A 20,944-nucleotide genomic window follows, 5' to 3' on the forward strand; every position below is an offset into this window, starting at 1 on the left:
ATCTATTAAATTAAAAATTGCTACTTTGATATTGAATATGTTCTCCATTCCAAAAGCCACAATATTTATGTACAGATTCAAAATAAGATATTATTATTTTGACAAACATAGATATATCAAAATATATATAGATATTCAATTTTGAATCCTCTAAAGAATATCTTAAAAAAAAGTTTATTTATACGGATGGCCGACCACTCTAAATAGTCACTCAACTCCAATACTACCACTTCTAAGGCAATCCCTATTGAAAAAAAGAAATCAGTGCTAGTTTATTCCAAAGTTAAAGAGTTGAATATCTTTCTGAGAAGTTTATTGAGTTTAGTGCTCGAGTAAAGAGAAAAAGTAATCTCACGGAGAAAGTTAGAGGAGTTTAATACGTAAGAAAGATGTGTCGTTCCATCAAATTAAAATGACCGTCAAGTTGCATATTAATTTGTAGGGCCTGCATAGAAGTTGGATATTAATTTGTAGAGCCCGCATATCATCTAGTTCTCTTCTCTTACAATATCATAATAGTCAAATTTCACATTACATCAATTTTAAAATATCTTCTAACTCATATTAATCTACAAGGATCAAAAAGTACACATTTCAAAGTGTCACCTGATACCTAACTACAGATGTTCCAATAACCGTCAATTCAAAATAGCTAGTACTAGTGGACAAATGCTCTAATAGTTGTGCAAAAATAGGCTAATTATGATAAAAAAAGATAAAAAATTATCAGCTATTGGTACATGCAAAATTTATTAACCAACTTTTCATTATCATTTTTTTGGATCCTTTAAAATTAATAATTGGAAGGTTGGGTTCACAAAAACCTATCCACTATTAGTACTATATCCACTCTTCCCCTTTTAATTAGTGAAAATAAAAAGACATAAAAAAGATTCTACCATTTTCTAAAGAGTGGAGGTGGCAATTATTTCGCATCCCCTTTTGATGTATAATGATATTCTTGGTCAAAAGTGGAAGTGACCATAATTCTAAAGTTACCATGGAAGAAATAAAACAAATTTACTTTTTCACACTTTAAAGATTCCACCACGTACTTTCACTTTTAAGTTGAACATGCATTTAACTTTAAATTAAAAAGAATGGAATTTCTATTCTTTGAAATTTGTTGAGTTCTTCATAATAATATAAATGATTACAATTGAATATTAATAAATATTGATTTAATGATTTGTTTCTTAAGGATAAACAATAGTAGAAATATTCAAATGAAAATTTATTTTATTTTCTTAGTTAGACATTTAGTATAAGTTATAATATTTTGGTTGAAATAAAACGTGATGTATTTATTGACACACAGAACAAAGACATCACATTCAAATTATGACTCCATCACAAAATTATTGACACTTAGTTAGACATTTATAAGTTATAACATTTTGGTTGAGACAAAACATGACGTATTTATTGACACAATATGATATAGATTATTATGAAAAATTTGACAAAATTGATGTTGAGAGTACTTATTCACTAAACCAAGACATCACATACAAATTATGACTCCATCACAAAATTATTGACACTTATAAATTGACATACACAACTTTTTAACTAATTTTAGTAATACTCCAATATATACAATATAAAATATATAACAACTATCTTAGATCCTCATTTCTAAAGAGTTATATTATAGATAAAATTTTAATTTCATATCATGTCAGTTGTCTTGATATTTATGATGATATTCATTTATCAAATGTATGCTCTATGTAGGCTCATCTTCTTTGAATGTGGGAGTATGCTAAAACTATCACTATATGATATATTGGTAGAGTTTGATAATTATAGTGTTTTAGAAATTTATTAACATTGTTGTTTTCTTGTATATAAACAAAAGTATAAATTCTACATTAATCAATATAGTGGAAAAGAATCAACCTCAACACCAATTTGCCAACTAGCATGATGAATCCTCAAGTAGTTGGTCGAAGTTCAAATTGGGAGACTAAATGAGAAGAATATGAAAGAATTTTTATAGCTCAATGCTTCTTCTTCTTATACATTCAACATAGAAAAATTGTTAGTTATACAACAATAATTAAAAAAATATCTATTAGATTCAAAATTCGTACTTAAATATTCAACATCTTCCAAAAGCCACAATATTTATTACAAATTCAAAATAAGAAGATAGTATTATTTTGACAAACATAGATATCTTAGATAAATAAAAAAACATATAGATATTCAATTTTGAATCCAAATATCAAAAAAAAATAAAAATAAATTATTTACAAGGATAAATTGATGGCCCACCACTCTAAATAGTCACTCAACTCCAAGACTACCACTTATAAGCCAATCCCTATTGAAAAAAAAGAAATCAGTGCAGCCATGAACCTATGGGTCCGACTGCTAGTTTATTCCAAAGTTAAAGAGTCGAATGTCTTTCCTGAGAAGTTTGTCGAGTTTAGTACCCCACTAAAGAGAAAAAGTAATCTCACGGAGAAAGTTAGAGGAGTTTAATACGTAAGGAAGAGATGCTGTTCCATTTAATTAAAATGACCGTCAAGTTGCATATTAATTTTGTAGAGCCTGCATAGAAGTTGGAAGGGATACCATGGGTTTAATGAAAGCAGACTTGTACAGATTTGTTTTCAGGGGAGATTGTGGATCTCTGAGAGGATTAGCCAGAAATAATCTGGAAATTCTTCAAGGGATTACCCCACAAGGAAATAGTGCTCTCCATGTTGCAGCCAGCAGAGGGCATCATGAAATGTTAAAGCTGTTGATTCGATTGAAGCCAGGCCTTTTGCTAATGAAGAATATCAAGGATGAAACGCCGCTCCACAGAGCTGCGGCAGCCGGAGAACTGCAAGTAGTACAGCTTCTCCTCAACATTAACCGTCGTCGTGCTCAAGAGAATGTTGATTTAGAAATTGGTTCTGTCTTTGAACCTGATGAGTTTGGGAGACCTGTCAACATAGACAATGAAACGGCGCTACATTATGCTGCGAGAGGCGGTCATCTGAGAATTGTTGAAAACATATTGGGGAGAGTGAATGATATAGAAAGAATAGTGAACAACGCCGGCGAATCTGCTCTTTATACAGCCTGTGATCATGGTAAATATCACGTAGCCTGGAGGTTGCTGAACCAAGGTGCGTTTGATGGCGATACTAGAAGAGATGGACAGACCTGTCTCCATGTAGCTATTCATACAGACCAGATAGGTAATCTAGATGTCAATATTGCTGATTGTGGCAGTGAAGAATTTTGAATTTTAAGTTTTGCTATTTTCTTACCTTGGTTTTGTGTGGCGTAGATTTGGCTTTATTATTACTGCGGGAAAGAAATGAACTAGCTGAAGAAGCTGATGGTTCAGGCAACATGCCTTTGCATATAGCAACATTACACTGTTCCTTGTGTCTTGTAAGAGAGTTGCTGCATATAGCACCACATACTAGCTTCCATGTCAACGAAGCTAAGATGGCTCCAATACACATAGCTTCACAGCAGGGTTACACAGAAATAATTGAGTCTTTGATCGACGAGACACCACATTGTATATAACTGTTAGGCCGGGACAATAAGAACGCTTTGCACTTTGCTCTGGAACAAAATCATCCTTTCGGGATTTGCCGCTATCTACTTGAGAACAAGTCAGATGCCGCTTTCTTGATTAATGAACCTGATAACAAGGGTAACACAGCGTTCCACAAAACAGCGTATACAAAAGGTCTAAGGGTAAGCTTTCAGAAAATGCAGTTTGTTTTAAAAGGTCTTATAGGAGAAGGTAGCTGATAAATACATGCACCAACTCCATTTACATTTTCTGAAGTTATATTGGAGCAGGTTATTAAGAGAGTAAGATTGAATAATGAATACCCCTTATTCTCTTCTTTTCCTGATGTTCGAGTCTTTGTTTGGTGCTTTATCGCAGGTACTAGGGGAGATGTCCAAAATTTCAAAATGGAATTTGAATGCAGAGAATAAAGATGGGTATACTGCGCTGGACAAGCTCAAAACATCGGATGGTATCCCTTTCCCAGCGAAAGGAAATGTGGAGCTCTTCAAAAAAGCTGTTTCCGCCTCCCCTTCCGACATGTTCTTGGAGAAACAGAAAGAGAAAGACCGCACAGTCCAGTTAGTGGAGTTGAGAGAAACAAGTTCTGCAGGGGAAAGAGATCCCAACGAAACGTATTCATTAATTGCGGCGCTCCTGGCGACTATCACATTTGCTGCGGGCTTTACAGTTCCTGGTGGGGTTAGTGATGAGCAAGGCATTCCAGTGCGGATGCATTCTGCTGCTTTCAAGGCTTTCATTATAGCCAACACGCTGGCTCTGTCGTTGTCCATGGTTGCAATATTTTTATTCTCCGATATAACCAACTTGGTGTTCAAAAAGCCTCTCTTCAGGATCGCAAATTCCGCCGCGATTGAGAAAGGACGCTTTTTCGTGGTCTGGGCGTTCCTGGCAACGATGGTGTCATATGTAACGGGTATGTACGTTTTAGTGGCGCCCACCTCTTTATGGTTAGCCCTAATTGTTTGCTTAGTCGGATGTTCTGCCCCTTTTATTTGGCTTTATTTCAACCTTCGTTGGAGAGCGCATATGTTATCACTTTTGAGTCAAGGGTAGGTCGTCCTTCGCCAGCAGGGATGAAAGATTAGTGAAGATTATATTTATTTTTTATTAGAAACAGTTAAAGTTTTTTAATCTTTAGTTGCAGATGGAGAGGGACGTCAACTTCTATAGGGGAAAGGATCCAGTAGTTGAGCATGTATCAATTGTTGTGAGAGTTGTTGATACCTTTTGTTCCAAAAATTGAACACTACTATTTTTTTTTCCTACACTACTATTTGCATTGGAATAGTTTATTTATATGTTAGAGTTTAGAATTTAGTTATGAGGATTGCATAATTATCAAGTGGTGTAACACCATTTGCAAACAATAGTTCTTTGGTTTAGCTTCAATACTTTTGTTCTATTTACACATTGATTTGTGCTAGGTGATTGTCCATCTTTTAAGTAATTTGGCTATGCTTACTTGTTAATCAATTATCAATTCTACAATGAATTTAAGTGTATGATTAACTACATAGTCAATTTTTTATTGATATATTGTGTAATGTGTTAAATCTATGCTTGTATAATTCTCATTTTATTTATTTATTTATTTTATTTATAGTGATTAATATCCTAATATTTTAATGTATAACGCCAAAAGACATGCAATGTATTGTCAAATTTGTAGGAAGATTATAATACACTTGTAATATAATCCTTACAATACTATTTCACCAACATTTAAAAATAGAGTTATTTAAATAGCATAATTTTATTAGCACTTGTGTACCTAGAAACTTTCACAAATGCTACAATTCCATCACCTAATTTATCATAATGATCAACCTAGAAAGTGATTAATATCCTAATATCTTAATGTATAATGCCAAAAGTCATGCAATGTATTGTCAAATTTGTAGGAAGATTATAATACACTTGTAATATAATCCTTACAATACTATTTCACCAACATTTAAAAATAGAGTTATTTAAATAGCATAATTTTATTAGCACTTGTGTACCTAGAAACTTTCACAAATGCTACAATTCCATCACCTAATTTATCATAATGATCAACCTAGAAACCATCGATAGTTTAAAAATAAAATCTCCTAGCATCGTGGAACCCAAGAAGGGGCCCAATTTCAATGCCCATCTCGAAATATTCTATAATCTTCTAAAATTAAATCAGCTCTTACAATTGTCATAATATGTTATAGCCACTTACTCAACATGAGTGGCCAAGTTTGTAACTCTTATTACCCAAAATAAAGTTACATGACAAGTGTAATCACCTATCATAAAGTTAGTTAAGATTCTAAAGTAATTTATTTCTTACAAACTATTACATCTCATAAGATTATTCTATTGTAGATTCCCCCTAAATAGGGTTCTACAAAATCTACTATGAAGAACCACCTTAATAAAATCTTCCAACACCAATTCCAAGGAATTGACATTTGATAAATATGCTAATTTACAATTCCACACACCATTTTAATGTGAGACTGATTAAAATAATAAGAAAGTAATATAATTATTAATTAATTACAAGAAAATACAAAATTATAAATAAATAATTATAAGCGTTTGCAATAGTTGAGACAATATGATTCCCAACAAATCATACATATGATCTTATTCTAGAAGATCAAATTCATAGATCTCAATCATTGTAAAATCTTGGTTAATTATCTAATTATAATTTTAAATTTGTATCTCTCACATTATAATAATAGTCAAAATTCATCTTATATCAATTTTAAAATATCTCCTAACTTGCTAACACAATCGAATCCAAAAACTCTTCAATAAATTCCATAGATTGTAAAAATATGACCTTTAATTATCTAAATCTATTTCAATATATTTATATTTATCATTATCATCATCAACATCAATTATATTAATTTATCTGTAAATTGATATAAAATTAATTTGACTCTTAAAAATTAGTTCAAACTTAAAATAAAGTTAAACATCTATTAATAAATTATCCTAATTGTGAAAGTGACTATTTCCAGACTTAACAAAGAAAAGAAATCAACTTAAAATTGTACTAATATATGAAGTTCATTGAATACTCACTCATTGAAAACACTTTAATTTCTGTGGAACGATATTTTATTCGAAATATAAAGGCGATTTCCATGATGTATGGAATACTCAATTGCTTGGAACACTTTTTAACGGTCATACCAGTTAAGAAATGAAAAAACTTGAAAGATTCTGTACCAATTCCTAATGATTGGAGAACGTAATTATTTCGTAATCCCTTTCAACGTGGAATGATATTCTTGGTCAAAAGTCCAAGTGACCATGATTCGAAACTCGCAAAGAAGAAAATAAAAGAAATTCACTTTATAACACTTTAAAGATTCCACCACGCTTTTTAACTTTTAAGTAGAAAATTGAATTCTGTCCCAGAAATTTGTTTAGTTTAGTATGAAGAATGGAAAATTCTACATCACTTGTAATCAGATTTATATTTTTTTTCAACATCTATAACCAATAACATAATGGCTGAAGCTATTCTGGTTCCAAATAGACCTTCCGTACAGCGTGTTACCCACAGGTTAGTCAATTGCAGCCGTTTATTGCAAAATCGATGGTGTAAAACGCACGACTAACACGCGTGTTAGTCAATCCGTACTGCCGTTTTGGAGCCAGAATAGATGCATCCTAACATAACATATATGCTTGAATTTATATCACACACTACAAAAACTGTCATTTGAACAAAAACATGTGTCAATTTCGTACAATTGTAGAATTTCTTAGCATGCCACTAATGTATTGTACATCTTGGTACTTGTTAATTCAGTAATTTTCCTTTATTTAACAAGAATTACTTGTAATTGTACTATCATTTTTTGTGAACTTGTAATTTGATGAAAAATAAAGTAAAAGAGAATTTAAAATCTTTCACAAATGAGATGGAGTTCAAGGTTTTCTCTAGTGCAATTGAAATTGGGAGAAAAATCAAGGTAAAGAAAAACTAGCTTCCATAAATCTATTATAATTATATACTTTGAGAAGATTTCTTACTTTATAAATCTTCTTAGGATGAAAGTAAAAACCAATGGAATTTTAGGACATTTATAATTTTTCTTTGCAATGTAGTGAAAACTCTTAATATCAACACTAATTTTCCAACTAAGATGGTGAACCGTCAAGTAGCTAGTTGAATTTTAAAGAAAATCTCATTATCAGGTCTACTGAAGATTAAAATATCTATTAGGACTCAAAACATTTACCATTACCTTGGAAAAAATATCCTTCATTCTTATTAAAATGACTAAATTTTTCATTTCATCTCACCTTTTTGTAACATGTCATGTTAGATTTATAAATAAATTTAAGCTACCTACAATCTAGTTCAACAAATAGATAAAAATAAATAAATGGAGAGTAGGAAGGAGAGTTCTAGGGTTTCTAGAGGAGGCGAGATTTTAGGGGAGGACAAGGATGGTGATGGGGATGAGGATGGGAACGATGATGGTGAGGGCCAAGGTATGCATCTTACCCTAGCAAGTGCTTTGGCCATTTTCTGGGCAGCCTTGGTCTTGGGGTTTTTGGTTCTGTCTCCTTTTATAGAGTGCCTTGCTTTGTGTGTATGGGAGATTTTTTTCTTTGCCTCATGTGTGTGGTTGAGGGGTTTTGGCCCTTTGACCAATTGTTCTAATTTCTTGGACCAACTTTTGGGTCCCGTATTCTATTCATATGGGGTGTGTTGTGGTTTGGGGCTATATGCTTCTGCATTTGGGCACTCTCTCTAATCCTTGCTCATGGGTATGGGTGTGGCTTTCTATTTTGTGTGGCATGTGGTGGGTTGGGCTTCTCAACATTGTGCTTGATACAAGTCTTCTTCGTTGTTTCCCATTTTGGGTGGTGTTGATGTGTCCCATGTTATGATTGGACCTTTTTGGACTACTTTTTTTGGAGAGGAGTTTGTTTGGGCTATGTTATTTGTCCTCAGTACCCTCTTTCTCTCTTCTCTCATACCATGGCCAGGGTTTTCCCTTCACTTAGAGCTTTCCCCCCTATCCTCGCTTGTGCACTTGTCTTCACTCTTAGTCTTGCCGCTGTTTGTGATATTTGGTGACACTACTTCTGCTATTGGGATCATTGTTGGGCTCTCTGCCATCTTTCGACATTACATGCTGCTTGGAGATAGTGTGGCCTCTGGGTTTTTTTCTTCTAGTTTGTGTTCCTTGGCCTCTATGGAGGGTTTTGTGTGGGATAGTTTGGTCTTCCGCTTTGAGAGACTAGTTTTTTGTTGCCCCCTCCTTCTTGGGAAGGGTGTTGAAGGTGCTTCTTCTTTTTCTCCTTCGAGTGACCCTATGTTGGTGGGTCCTGAAGTTGCAGTGTTAAAAAAAGGTTCCTTTTGATGGGTGTGCTTGGTTTTTTTTACTTGGTCTTTAGGATGGATGGTGTTCTTCTCAGTGGTTTCTCTCCTTGTGCTAAAGTGGGTGGACTTTGGATTGGTGATGAAGGCTGGTTACCCTACGAGCGTTTAACCAAAGAGGGCTCCATTTGCTCTATGTTTGATTTGGTGTTATTTTTCTACTACTATTGAAGGATGCTACCTTTCTTGAGGATCTTTGCTTTTTCCTCTCACTCCTACTATCATTTGACGTGCCTTTCTGAGTTGTTGAACCTACAAAACCTCTCATTATAAGTAGATGTTGGGATCATATTATCTATGGTTCTTTATCTAGGGCCTTTCCCTCGATGTTTTTCCTTTTTGGGACTTTGTGTTCTAATGTTTGTATTGATAGTTGGCCTATTGAGGTGGCCCTTGTTAAATTATTTGACAAGCGTACTGGCAATAGGTTGCATAAAGCCTTCCAAAATTTGTTGGTGGTTGCTTGTTCCCTTGGTTGGTTTGATCCTAACTTGAGGAAGGTTGTTAAAGGGATGGTTTGGGGTGCGATCCGAAACCCCTCTATTTTGATTAGGTAGTTTTTGTGTATTTGGGACTTTAGTCCCCCTAGTTATGGCTCTGATCAAAAGCCTTTTCTCAAAAAAGGGCTCTCCTTTTTTGGTGTTGCTTGGGTCGTCTCACCGCTTGTGAGCTCTTCCCTCTGTGTGCCTTTGTCGCAGCTTTGTTATGGTATGGGCCAATCCCATTTTTTCGTTTGTTATGGTATGGGTCTATCCTACTTTTTCTAATCAAAACAAATAGATACAAAAATATTTTAATAATGATTAAAAATAAAAATGACAATTTAGTCCTATTCCAATAAGAGCTCATTGAAAATACTTAGAATAAAAAATAACATTATGAGATCTCAAAAACATGAATAAAAAATAAGATAGATGAATGAACACATATAGGAAATAGGGAACACAAAATCACCAAATGACAAAATTAATTATGTAACACCCCGCCTCTCACATAGATAATACAACCCTAAACTGTTACATGATTTTCTTTAATAGATGGTTAGACATATTGGGAGGTTGTAAATGAGATGATTTTATGGAAATATGTTTGGTATTACCTAGATAAAAAATGATAGAAAATAGTATGACACATTATTGTGGTCTAACTATGCTCATGAATATGCTGGTTATATGTAAAAAGGCAATGAGGACTATGGGAGAAGAGAGTAAAACTTATTGCAGCTATATTTCTTTTATGAGAAGTCTAAGTTTATCCATCTTTAAAATTAGAAGAAAATGATGTTTTATTTTCTATATGGATGTGTTTGTGAGATTTGTCATTGTGTGTCATTCATGTGAGTTTTTGAGTCAATTCCCATATTTAAATTACAAAAATAGGCCCCTAGGGTCTATACCCTTGAGGTGGGGGCCTACTGGACATGCAATAAAGGCTCTAGGATTTTATTTCACTTTCCAAAATTCCTCATTAATAAGAGTGACACATTTAAAGGATGGATGAGTTGAGGGTACCAATCCCACCCCCCATACCTCATTTATGAGGGAAGAGTTGGGGGAATGGGGTGTCCTTATATTTGTCCCCTCTTAAATGAAGAAAATAATTCATGGAGGAGAGGATGGAAATGTGACATGTGTCACCTTCCCATCCAATTCTTCCAAGTTAATCTCTCTTATATTGAGTTTGTGAAGGGAGAAGGGGTTGTTACCCACTTCTCCATTTTGGAGAACTCTTGCAGGATTTTGAGAATGAAGATAGATTGGAGGAAAGGAATGAGTCCATCCTTGGAGACATGGAGGACACAATGCATAGGTTTAGAGAGACAAGTTCTCGATTTCCTCTAATCCATTTTGTTATTGTTACAAGTTTGAGATGTAGTTGCAAAGTCTAGTATGTAGTGTTTATGCAAAGAAAATTATTAGAGTTATGTAAGGGTTTTAGTTGATGAGAGTAAAATGGAGTGTTTGAAACCCCACTATCTTGGGTCTAAATCAATCTTCTTGCTTAGGGTTATGGCTAGAGCTTACAAGACTTCATGATGCCATTATGGTTGGGAGGAGAGAAAGCCTTGTTTTTGTATTTTCCCATTTTCATGTATGATTGTGAGATCTTTCAAAGTGTTCAGTTAAAGAGAATATATTTTGTAATGAAAGAGAAAGCTTGTGTTAGTTTCTTTCCATTGGAATACATCTAATGAAGATTATATGTTTTTTGTTTCAAAAGTAATTTAAGAGACATATTTTTGATTGATAAATTTTTCAAGTAATAGAAGGCAAGGCTAATTTATGTGTTTCCCATTGAAGATCATATGATTAATTTAATTAAAGAAATTTAAGTTTGTCATTATTTGAATAGAAAGCTCGTAGTATAAATTCTACTTCCTCTCTTATAGGCATATCAAATCAACATTCTTTTTCATTAGTGATACAAAATGAAATAGGGGTATATGTTGTTCCTTTGCATGTATATTTAGAAACTCATGAAATTATTAAAGTGCTACTTGTGAAACATTATAATCTCTCATTCCGATATAGGGTCTTTATTTTCTAGAGAGAAAAGAAACAAAAGGATAGTAATGATAAAGGAAAATATAAAGATGGATTAGTCTCTGTCTTCAAGTACTGGTTGATTTGGGAAAACACACAATAGCTTAAAAGAGTAGGAAGCATACATTTTCTGTTCATAATCTTCTTCTTGCGAAGAAAAAGAATCTCTTATTCAGGTAAAGACAAATTAACAAATACAATCATTTTCTTAATTTTTACACATTAACATAAATATGGTACACGTGCCTATAAGTTTGGGATCAAATGTAACTCTATTTTTATAAATGTAAATTTCAAAGCAACTGTATGTTGCAAGGTGTACACCCTTAGTCTCCTTGGGCTATGTAGCGAAGCGTTTGGGTTTGTGACATGGCTTTACCATCTCCTATGGATTCTATAAGTCTAGTGGTTGTATCAGGCATTAACAGGTTGATCTTTTGGTGCAACAACAACCACACTTGTAACAAGTGGTATCAAAGCTTGGTCATGAGTTCAAACCCATCACTTTCACTGGTAGGGGGATTGTTGCAAGGTGTACACCCTTGGTCTCCTTGTGTTGTGCAATGCAGTTCTTGGGTTTGTGACATGGCTTAATCGCCTCCTGTGGATTCTATAAGTCTAGTGGTTATACTGGGTATTAATAGGTCGATCTTTTGGTGCAATGACAACTACACTTGTAACAAGTGATATCAAAGCTTGGTCACAGGTTCAAACCCATCACTTGTGCTAGGGGGGATTGTTGCAAGGTATGCACCCTTGGTCTCCTTGTGATGTGTAGTATAGTGCTTGGGTTTGTGACATGGCTTAATCGCCTCTTATGGATTCTATAATTCTAGTGGTTGTATTGGGCATTAATAGGTTGATATTTTGGTGCAACGACAACCACACTTGTAACAAGTGGTATCAGAGCTTGGTCACAGGTTCAAACCCGTTGCTTGGACTTGGGGGGATTGTTGCAAGGTGTGCGTCCTTGGTCTCCTTGTGCTATGTTGTGTGGTGCAGTGTTTGGGTTTGTGACATGGCTTAATCACCTCCCGTGGATTTTATAATTCTAGTGGTTGTATTGGGCATTAACAGGTCGATCTTTTGGTGCAACGACAACCATACTTATAACAAGTAGTATCAGAGCTTGGTCACAGGTTCAAACACATTGCTTATGCTGGGGGGGATTATTTCAAGGTGTGTGCCCTTGGTGTCTTTGTGTTATGCAGTGCAATGCTTGGGTTTGTGACATGGCTTAATTGCCTCTTGTAGATTCTATAAGTCTAGTGGTTGTATTGGGCATTAACAGGTCGATCTTTTGGTGCAATGACAACCACACTTTTAGCACTTTCAACGATTTTCTTGCTTTACTTAGGAGGAAAGAATGCAAAAAAAAGTAGGATACATTCCTTTATTTACAAAGAATAAACGTGTAGGTAAAACATCTGAATTACAAAAACACTTGGTTTGATTTTAAGGCATTGTTGAAATAATTTGTGTAATAAAATACATACACCTAGCAATAAAATGAAAAGAAAGAGATAAATATATAGATTCAAACGATTGAGGATACTCTTCCTTTATTTTAGAGAAAATGGAAAACCTCATAGTGGTGTCTGGCTATTTGGAAGGGTGCTTCTAGATGATGCAGCCTTACAGGTTGCAGATTTTGTAGGTATTCGTCCATTATTTTAAGAGTTTAGAATAGAGGCAAGATAAAGTTTACAATAGTCCTAAAACAAATCTATGGAAATACACAATAATAGTGACCAAACTTGTACCAAGGTTATACTAAATTATTTTTCATGACCCACATAAGTGCCCACAACTTGGTAGATTAAGATATCGCCTAAAAATGTCCTCTCAATGGTTTGAAATATCTCCTTCATTGTTGTTGTAGATTAATAATTCAGTGGCTTGCAATTCTGAAAGGTTGTGAAAAAAATTTAAATTTCCTCATACCTATAAATTTTGGATCCACCATTGATGTAAACTTCCAAGATTGGGTGCCAGCTCTTACCATTAATTCGAGTTTGGAGGCGTTATAACAGATCCCCTACATAGTAGAAAATACAAAGGGAACAATAAAAATAAATGCCTTGAGCTGCATGTTAGGTGACAATATAGTAAAGTTGGTAGGAAAACTAAAATTGTATAGCTGAAGGTTTTATGAGTAGTGTGACTAGCTTAAAAGCAATGATGTGCCACAAATCACTTCAAACATATTTCTTTAATATAAATATATGCATACCACGAACACAATAAATGGAGATGCAAGAATCAGGGGTCGAAGATTTTCTGGCTCTCAAATAGACTTTTTTGTACAATGTGATAGCGACGTGTTAGTCAATCACAAACATTTATTGCAAAATCGACGATGTAAAATGTGCGAGTAACACGCGTGCTATAGTCCCTTCATGGATGACTGTGAGTATAAAATTAGTATTTAGTTTGCCTCCCCTAATTGCATGTTAGGATGGCACATTTTCAATGCATTGAATCAGTCACCTCCAGTCACATTACCCAAATAAATCTATGCACTCAGAAATCCAGACATAGGGGTGAGGTACATCATCACTGCTTATGTACAAACTAAAAATATTTAAATAATTTTTGTAATAGAAACTATTGAAATCTCATGACCATGAAAGAAATGCATATGATTCATGTATACAACGGTAGTGGTAATAAGCAACCACACTTAAATTTAAATAAGGAGATCATTGGAATGGATTTGAAGCCATATTGAGATGGCAGGAGTTAGGTGGTGTCTCCTACTCTTGGAGTCATGGGTACCCCATTTAAAACTTCTTCAGAAACCAAATTAATTTCTTGGTTTGACCATGGTGAGTACTCAGATTGCGCAAGTGGTTGAATTGATGTTTGAATTATTTCTTGACAGTGCAAAGAGTCCATGAAGATGCATAATTAAATAAAAAATGATATAAGACTATAGGTGCAGAGATACTATCAATAAAGAGAAACAAAACAAACAAAATTTTTTAGCATCCACTGCTAACAATTCTACCTAAATGAAGAAGATAAAATAACATTTTTCATTTATTTGGAATGATATTTCATTTCTTTATTAAAAAATATTAAAAGGCCGAAAGTTTATTTTAATCTCTTTCCTTTATGGAAAAAAATATAAAAAGGCAAAAAGCTTTTGTTAATATAGATATTTAAGAAATGATAACTTTTATAATAGAATTTAAACTTATTTTATAGAAAAAGAAAAATATTTTTTTTTCTTAATATATATAATTAGGAAGTGGTAATTTTCATGATAGGATTTTAATCTGTAAAGTTTCTTTTAGAATATTCTATAAAATAGTTAACTAGTGATAATATTTCATATTATAATATGATTTTTTTTTTTTTTTGGTGTATAGAAATAAAATGAAGGATTCTTTTATATTATCCTATAAAATAGCTAGGGGTGATAATAAAATCATTTCTATAGTAGAATATGATATAATATATTACTTGTTCTAAAGTAAAAGAAAAACATAATTCAAATAGGTAATGGTAGGGTAAGTAAGACAAAAATAAATATTAGATTATTGCATAGATAAAATTGGGTAATCTTAGTATTGGACCAAATAATTTTTTGAATTAAATAAAATTCAAAAATAAATAACTATCTTGTTTTATTTAAAAGATCAAAATAATTAAATATTATTATGGTTTCCTATACATTTTGTACCTACACCAATATTTATCACATACTTCTTTACCTAAATACATTACAAATATACAAGATTTTGTAAGGCTCATGAGTATTATTAATGTAACTTTTTTTTCAAACTCTATCTAGTGATTCTCTTTAAATTTTGCTACAACTGTAATGTATTCCTGGAAGTATTTGTATGCACATTCTATTTACTATGTCTCCTATTGTTGTCTTCTCCTATGTTACTCATTGACATAATACTGCAGTTATTCTAATGCTTACTCATGGGTGTAAGCAGAGGTGTCTGCTTACCTGGTTACATGCAGTGATTGAATATGTAATGAGCCATTTCTAGAGAGCCTTAACATTGATACACCACTGTATGAGATGAGTAGATATTTTCCCCACGTGTTTTTAATTAAAAGCCTCCCAAAATTTGTTGGTGGTTTCTTGTTCCCTTGGTTGGTTTGATCCCAACTTAAGGAAGGTTGTTAAAGGGATGGTTTGGGGTACGATCCTAAACCCTTATATTTTGATTAGGTAGTTTTTATGTATTTGGGACTTTAGTCCCCCTGGTTATGGCTTAGATCAAAAGCCTTTTCTAAAAAAAAGGCTTTCCTTTTTTGGTGTTGCCTGGGCCATCTCACTACTTGTGAGATCTTCCCTCTGTGTGCCTTTGTGGCGGCTTTGTTCTAGGTTGGGCCTATCCTATTTTTTTCTTTTGTTATGGTATGGGCCTATCCCACTTTTTCTAATCAAAACAAATAGATAGAAAAATATTTTAATAATTATTAAAAATAAAATGACAATTTAGTCCTATTCCAATAAGAGTTCATTGAAAATACTTAGAAGAAACAATAACATTATGAGATCTCAAAAACATGAATACAAAATAAGATAGATGAATGAACAAATATAGGAAAGAGGGAACACAAAATCACCAAATGACAAAATTAATTCTGTAACACCCCGCCTCTCACATAGGTAATACAACCCTAAATTGTTACATGATTTTCTTTAATTGATGGTTAGACATATTGGGAGGTTGCAAATGAGATGTTTTTATGGAAATATGTTTGGTATTACCAAGATGAAAAATGATAGAAAATAATATGACTTATTATTATGGTCTAACTATTCTCATGAATATGTTGGTTATGTGTAGGAAGGCAATGAGGACTATGGGAGAAGAGAGAAAAACTTATTGCAACTATATTTCCTTTATGAGAAGTCTAAGTTTAGCCATCGTTAAAATTAGAAGAAAATGATATTTTATTTTTTTGTATGGATGTGTTTGTGAGGTTTGTCATTATGTGTCATTCATGTGAGTTTTTGAGTCAATTTCCATGTTTAAATTATAAAAATAGACCCCTAGGGTCTATACCCTTGAGGTGGGGGCCTATTGGACATGCAATAAAGGCCCTAGGATTTAATTTCACTCTCCAAAGTACTCATTAAGATGAGTGACACATTTGAAAGATAGAAGAGTTGAGGGTACCAATCCTACCCTCCATACCTCATTTATGAGGGAAGCCTTGGAGGAATGGGGTGTCCTAATATTTGTCCCCTCTTAAATGAAGAAAAGAACTCATGGAGGAGAGGATGGAAATGTGACATGTGTCACCTTACCATCCAAGTCTTCCAAGTTAATCTCTCTTATATTGAGTTTGTGAAGGGAGAAGGTGTTGTTACCCACTTCTCCATTTTGGAGAACTCTTGGAGGATTTTGAGAAAGAAGATAGATTGGGCACCTTTCTCAGAGCATTAATCAAAATTGCCGAGTCCCCCTCAATAGCTAATATTTCCATTGTGACCTCTTTACATATTAACATCCCTTCCACCAGAGCTATGAGTTCAACAATATTATTGGTTTTATTGCCTATGGGCCTTGCCAGTCTTGCCACTTCGATTCCTTCAGAGTTATGAAGACAATAGCCTATACTTGCTTGACTAGAAGCTCCATAAAAAATGAGCTTGAAACACCCACTTTCAGGTTTCTTCCACTTACATTCATCTCTTCTATGCTTACCCTCTCTAGCCCCAACTCCTATAAAAGGAGGAATATTCAAACCTATCCATCTGCCTCTCATCTTCTGATACCAAGAGGTCATATTTGCCTCCATTATTTGCATATTCATGATTCTAGTATTTACTATCTCAATAATGGCACCTTCCATCTTATTGGTAAGTTGCTCCCAACACTATATTTTATCTTTGAAAATGCACCTATTTTTCTCCTTCCATAACTCCCATATGACAATAGATGGAGAAGTAATCCAAAGGCCACCATACAAGCAATTCTTATTTCTAATAGGCCAAGCTTGAAACATGCTCAGAATTGACCTTGGAATTGTTGAGTTCCATTAGATTTTTTTATGTAGCCAACTCCAACACTGATGAGAGAATTTGCAGGATAATAGTATGTGATCAACATTTTATTCATCCTCTTCACAAAGAGGGCACCTGCTAGGTCCTGCATATCCCATCTTCCTGAATCTATCAACAGTTAGGATCCTATTTTGTAATGCTAACCATGAGAACAACCCCACCTTAGGCAGGCACATCTTATCCCAACAAAGCTCCAATGGGATGTTTATCTTAGGTCTTAACTATTTTCCCATCAGGTAACTGTAGCTCTCTTTAGTGTTATAATCCTCAGTTTTCAAGCCATCTCAAACTAGTTTATCCTACCCAAGGTGAAAAGTAACGGTTCTAGAGTCTAAGATTCTGGTCAGCACCGTCCTTTCTCTTTTTGGGATAATGATGCTATCTAAAGATTTTCATTTCCAACCTTTAGCAATGTCTCCATTCACAACCTCAATGTAGTTTTTGACATATTTCCCCAATTTTCTTCCAAGAGGGTCTTGGAGATTTCAAGGTTGGCTATTTTATCTATTGTTGAGTATCCTCCCCAAGATTTTGACCAGAAAAGGGCATGATCTCCATTACCAAGATTCTAAGTTAGTTTTATGGTGATTAAACTCCTGCAATTTAACATAAAGTTCCAAATGCGTGATCCCCTTGGAGGGGCAACTATCCTAAATATACTTGTACAATCATTACTATTTAGGTATTTGCGACAAAGGATTTTAGCCCATTTTAAGTAAGGATATTTATGCATTCTCCATACTAGCTTTTCTCCTAAAGATTTACTTTATTCTCTAATATTCGTAGTTCTAGCCTGCCCATCCATCTTAGGCCTGCATACTTTATCCCAAGCTAGTCTAGGGACATTTTATTTTTATCCTCTGCCCCTTGCCAAAAAGATTTCTGAGGTTTTTGTTTAGTTCCTCCTTTTTAGCTACTGGGAGATCAATGCATGGAAGTTGATAAATTGGCATTGCTGCTAGCACTAATTTGATCATTGTATCCCTTCTTGTAGAGGAGAGCCATTTACTCTTTCAGGCTTCTATTCTATTATTTATTTTAACCACCATCTGATCCCATAATTTTATGGATTTGCAACCTTTATCTGAGGGTAGACCAAGGTGTTTGCATGGAAAGTCCCCCTTTTTGAAGTTCTAAATATTACAAATTGTGTTTTCCATGTTCCTATTAGTATTAAAGAAGAAGATTTCAGATTTCCCCTTATTTATTTCCTGTCTTGAGGCTATAGAGTAGGATTCAAGTATTTTTTTAATGATCATTTCTCCTGACTATTTCCTTGGCCATACAACATGGTATCATTGAAACAAATTGTTGATGAGTGATGGGATCTAGATCACTCATTATCTTGATACCTTTAAGGGTATTCATGTTGCTGGTGATGGTAATGGATTTGATTAAAGATTTTGCCATGATGATAAATAGGAATAGGGACATGGGGTCTCCTTGTCAAAACCCTAGATATATTAAAAAACCCCTCTAGGGTCCCATTAACTAGGATTGCAATTCTAGGGGAAGAGATGCATTCATATATAAGGTTGATCTAGTGCTTGGCAAAGCCAAAGGCTTCAAGGCACTTGTAGAGGAAGTGTCATTCAACCCTATCATAGGCCTTTTTAATGTATAACATAATTAATATTCTTGGTTCCCTATTCTATTGAATTGAGTGGATGGCTTCTTGGGTGATGATAACACCATCATATATAGACATCCCAGGGACAAAGCCTGTTTGTTCTTCACTTATTAGATAGGGGAGCAATTTTTGCAATCTATTTGCAATAGATTTGGTGAATAGTTTATAAATTGTATTACATAAAGCAATTGGTCTGAAGTCATCAAATATTTTTGTCTTATCCTTCTTTGGTATGAGGGCCATGAAAGTATTATTGATTTCTTTAAGAATATTTCCTGAATTCCTCACTTCCTCCAAGGCTTTTGTAACTTCATCACCTATGAAGTACCAACATTTCTAAAAGAAGGTAGCTAGGAAACCATCAAGGCCCGGTGCCTTGTCCGGATTCATTTGCATTAATGTAGTTTCGACTTCATCCTTTGAAAATCTAGCCCCCAAACTCTTATTCCGCTCTTTCGTGATGATCTTTTAGATGTTTGCAAGGATATCATTTCTAGAGCCTATGTTAGATCCTTCCCAGTTATTAAGGATTCTCTTATAGTACTTCACGACTGTGACTGCAATTTGATTATGATCTTCAATAATTGTTCCTTCAGTGGTTTTGATTTTGGTAATTCTATTCATAATTCTCCTCTGTCTAGTGCTGTTATGAAATAATTTCGTATTCTTACTCCCTTCACTTAACCACATTTTCCTAGACTTTTGATGCCAAAAAATTTCTTCCTTAGCCAGGATATCCTCATAATTAGCTAATATCCATTTTTTCTTTCAGGTAAAGGGACTCATCCATGCCCTTTTCAATTACTTCCAATTTAACCTTCACCTCAAAGATGTTGATACAATGAGTTTTGTTCCACAACAACATATTGTTCTTTACCACTTTGAGCTTACTAATGACTCTAAATAGCTTATACCCAGAGAAATGTGTCCCTTTCCACCATTTCTCTATCAATCCCATTACATTAACATATTTTAACCACATCTGTTCAAACTTAAAAGGGCACCTTTTGGGTCTGTATTCCTTAGTAATGGATAACTATACTAGATAGTGATCTGATCTCGAAATAGGAAGGATTTCCATAGATAGGGTGTTAGGAAGGTCAACCAAACTTCCTCTAAGAAAAGACCTACCTAATTTGTCTTCTATGTTGCTAAAACCTAACCTTCTATTATTCTATGTGAATGAGTCATTAGAATTAATCTTCATAAGATTGTTTTTATGGACCCATTCACCAAAGTCCTTTCCATATTGAAAAATTATCCTATTGCCTCCCCATTTCTCATTATGGTTCAAAATGGCGTTAAAGTCACCACCTATGAAGTAGATCTGATTAGGAATTGCCTACACGTATTTTTCTATTTCATCCTATATCCATCTTTTATCCCTATTTTGTGTTGGACCATATACATTTATTAGAAGGAATCAAAGGTTGTTTTTAATGCCACTCACCCATCCACTTATTCAGTTTGCTTGTCACCTCTCTTTTTCGAAGGAAACCAATCTTGGATCCCAAATTACTGCTAGACCACCCGAGGCACCATTTTCCGGGTATCTAATCATCTCCTTAGTACCTAACTTTTTGCTAAAGATCTCAATTTCTTCTGTGTTTATTTTAGTTTCCTAAATCATTATTATCTCTGAATTAGTTGTTGTGATGCAACATCTCATGATCTGCTACTTGTTAGGGGCATTCATGCCCCTAACATTCCACGTAAGGAGTTTCATGGCTCCTTGGGAAGGAACTTCCCCTTCCTTGCATCAAAGATAGAGGTTAATTTGATATGG

General features: G+C 34.1%; 1 protein-coding gene across 1 annotated transcript; it reads left to right on the forward strand.

The window, feature by feature from the left end:
• The first annotated feature begins 2,569 nt into the window (after window positions 1–2,569).
• Window positions 2,570–4,784, forward strand: LOC131038604 (uncharacterized). Its single transcript, XM_057971093.2, has 3 exons — window positions 2,570–3,197; window positions 3,290–3,711; window positions 3,908–4,784. Exons 1-2 carry the CDS (start codon window positions 2,585–2,587, stop codon window positions 3,535–3,537), a joined length of 861 nt encoding a protein of 286 aa, XP_057827076.2. The 5' UTR covers window positions 2,570–2,584; the 3' UTR covers window positions 3,538–3,711; window positions 3,908–4,784.
• Window positions 4,785–20,944: the final 16,160 nt, after the last annotated feature.

The sequence above is a fragment of the Cryptomeria japonica genome, chromosome 3 (assembly GCF_030272615.1).
Source record: "Cryptomeria japonica chromosome 3, Sugi_1.0, whole genome shotgun sequence".
In the NCBI taxonomy this organism is placed as follows: domain Eukaryota; kingdom Viridiplantae; phylum Streptophyta; class Pinopsida; order Cupressales; family Cupressaceae; genus Cryptomeria; species Cryptomeria japonica.

Coding starts and splice junctions, on each gene's coding strand:
- LOC131038604 (XM_057971093.2), top strand. CDS start 2,585: ATGGGTTTAATGAAAGCAGACTTGTACAGATTTGTTTTCAGGGGAGAT. Junction 3,198..3,289: donor TATTCATACAGACCAGATAG/GTAATCTAGATG, acceptor TGTGTGGCGTAG/ATTTGGCTTTATTATTACTG.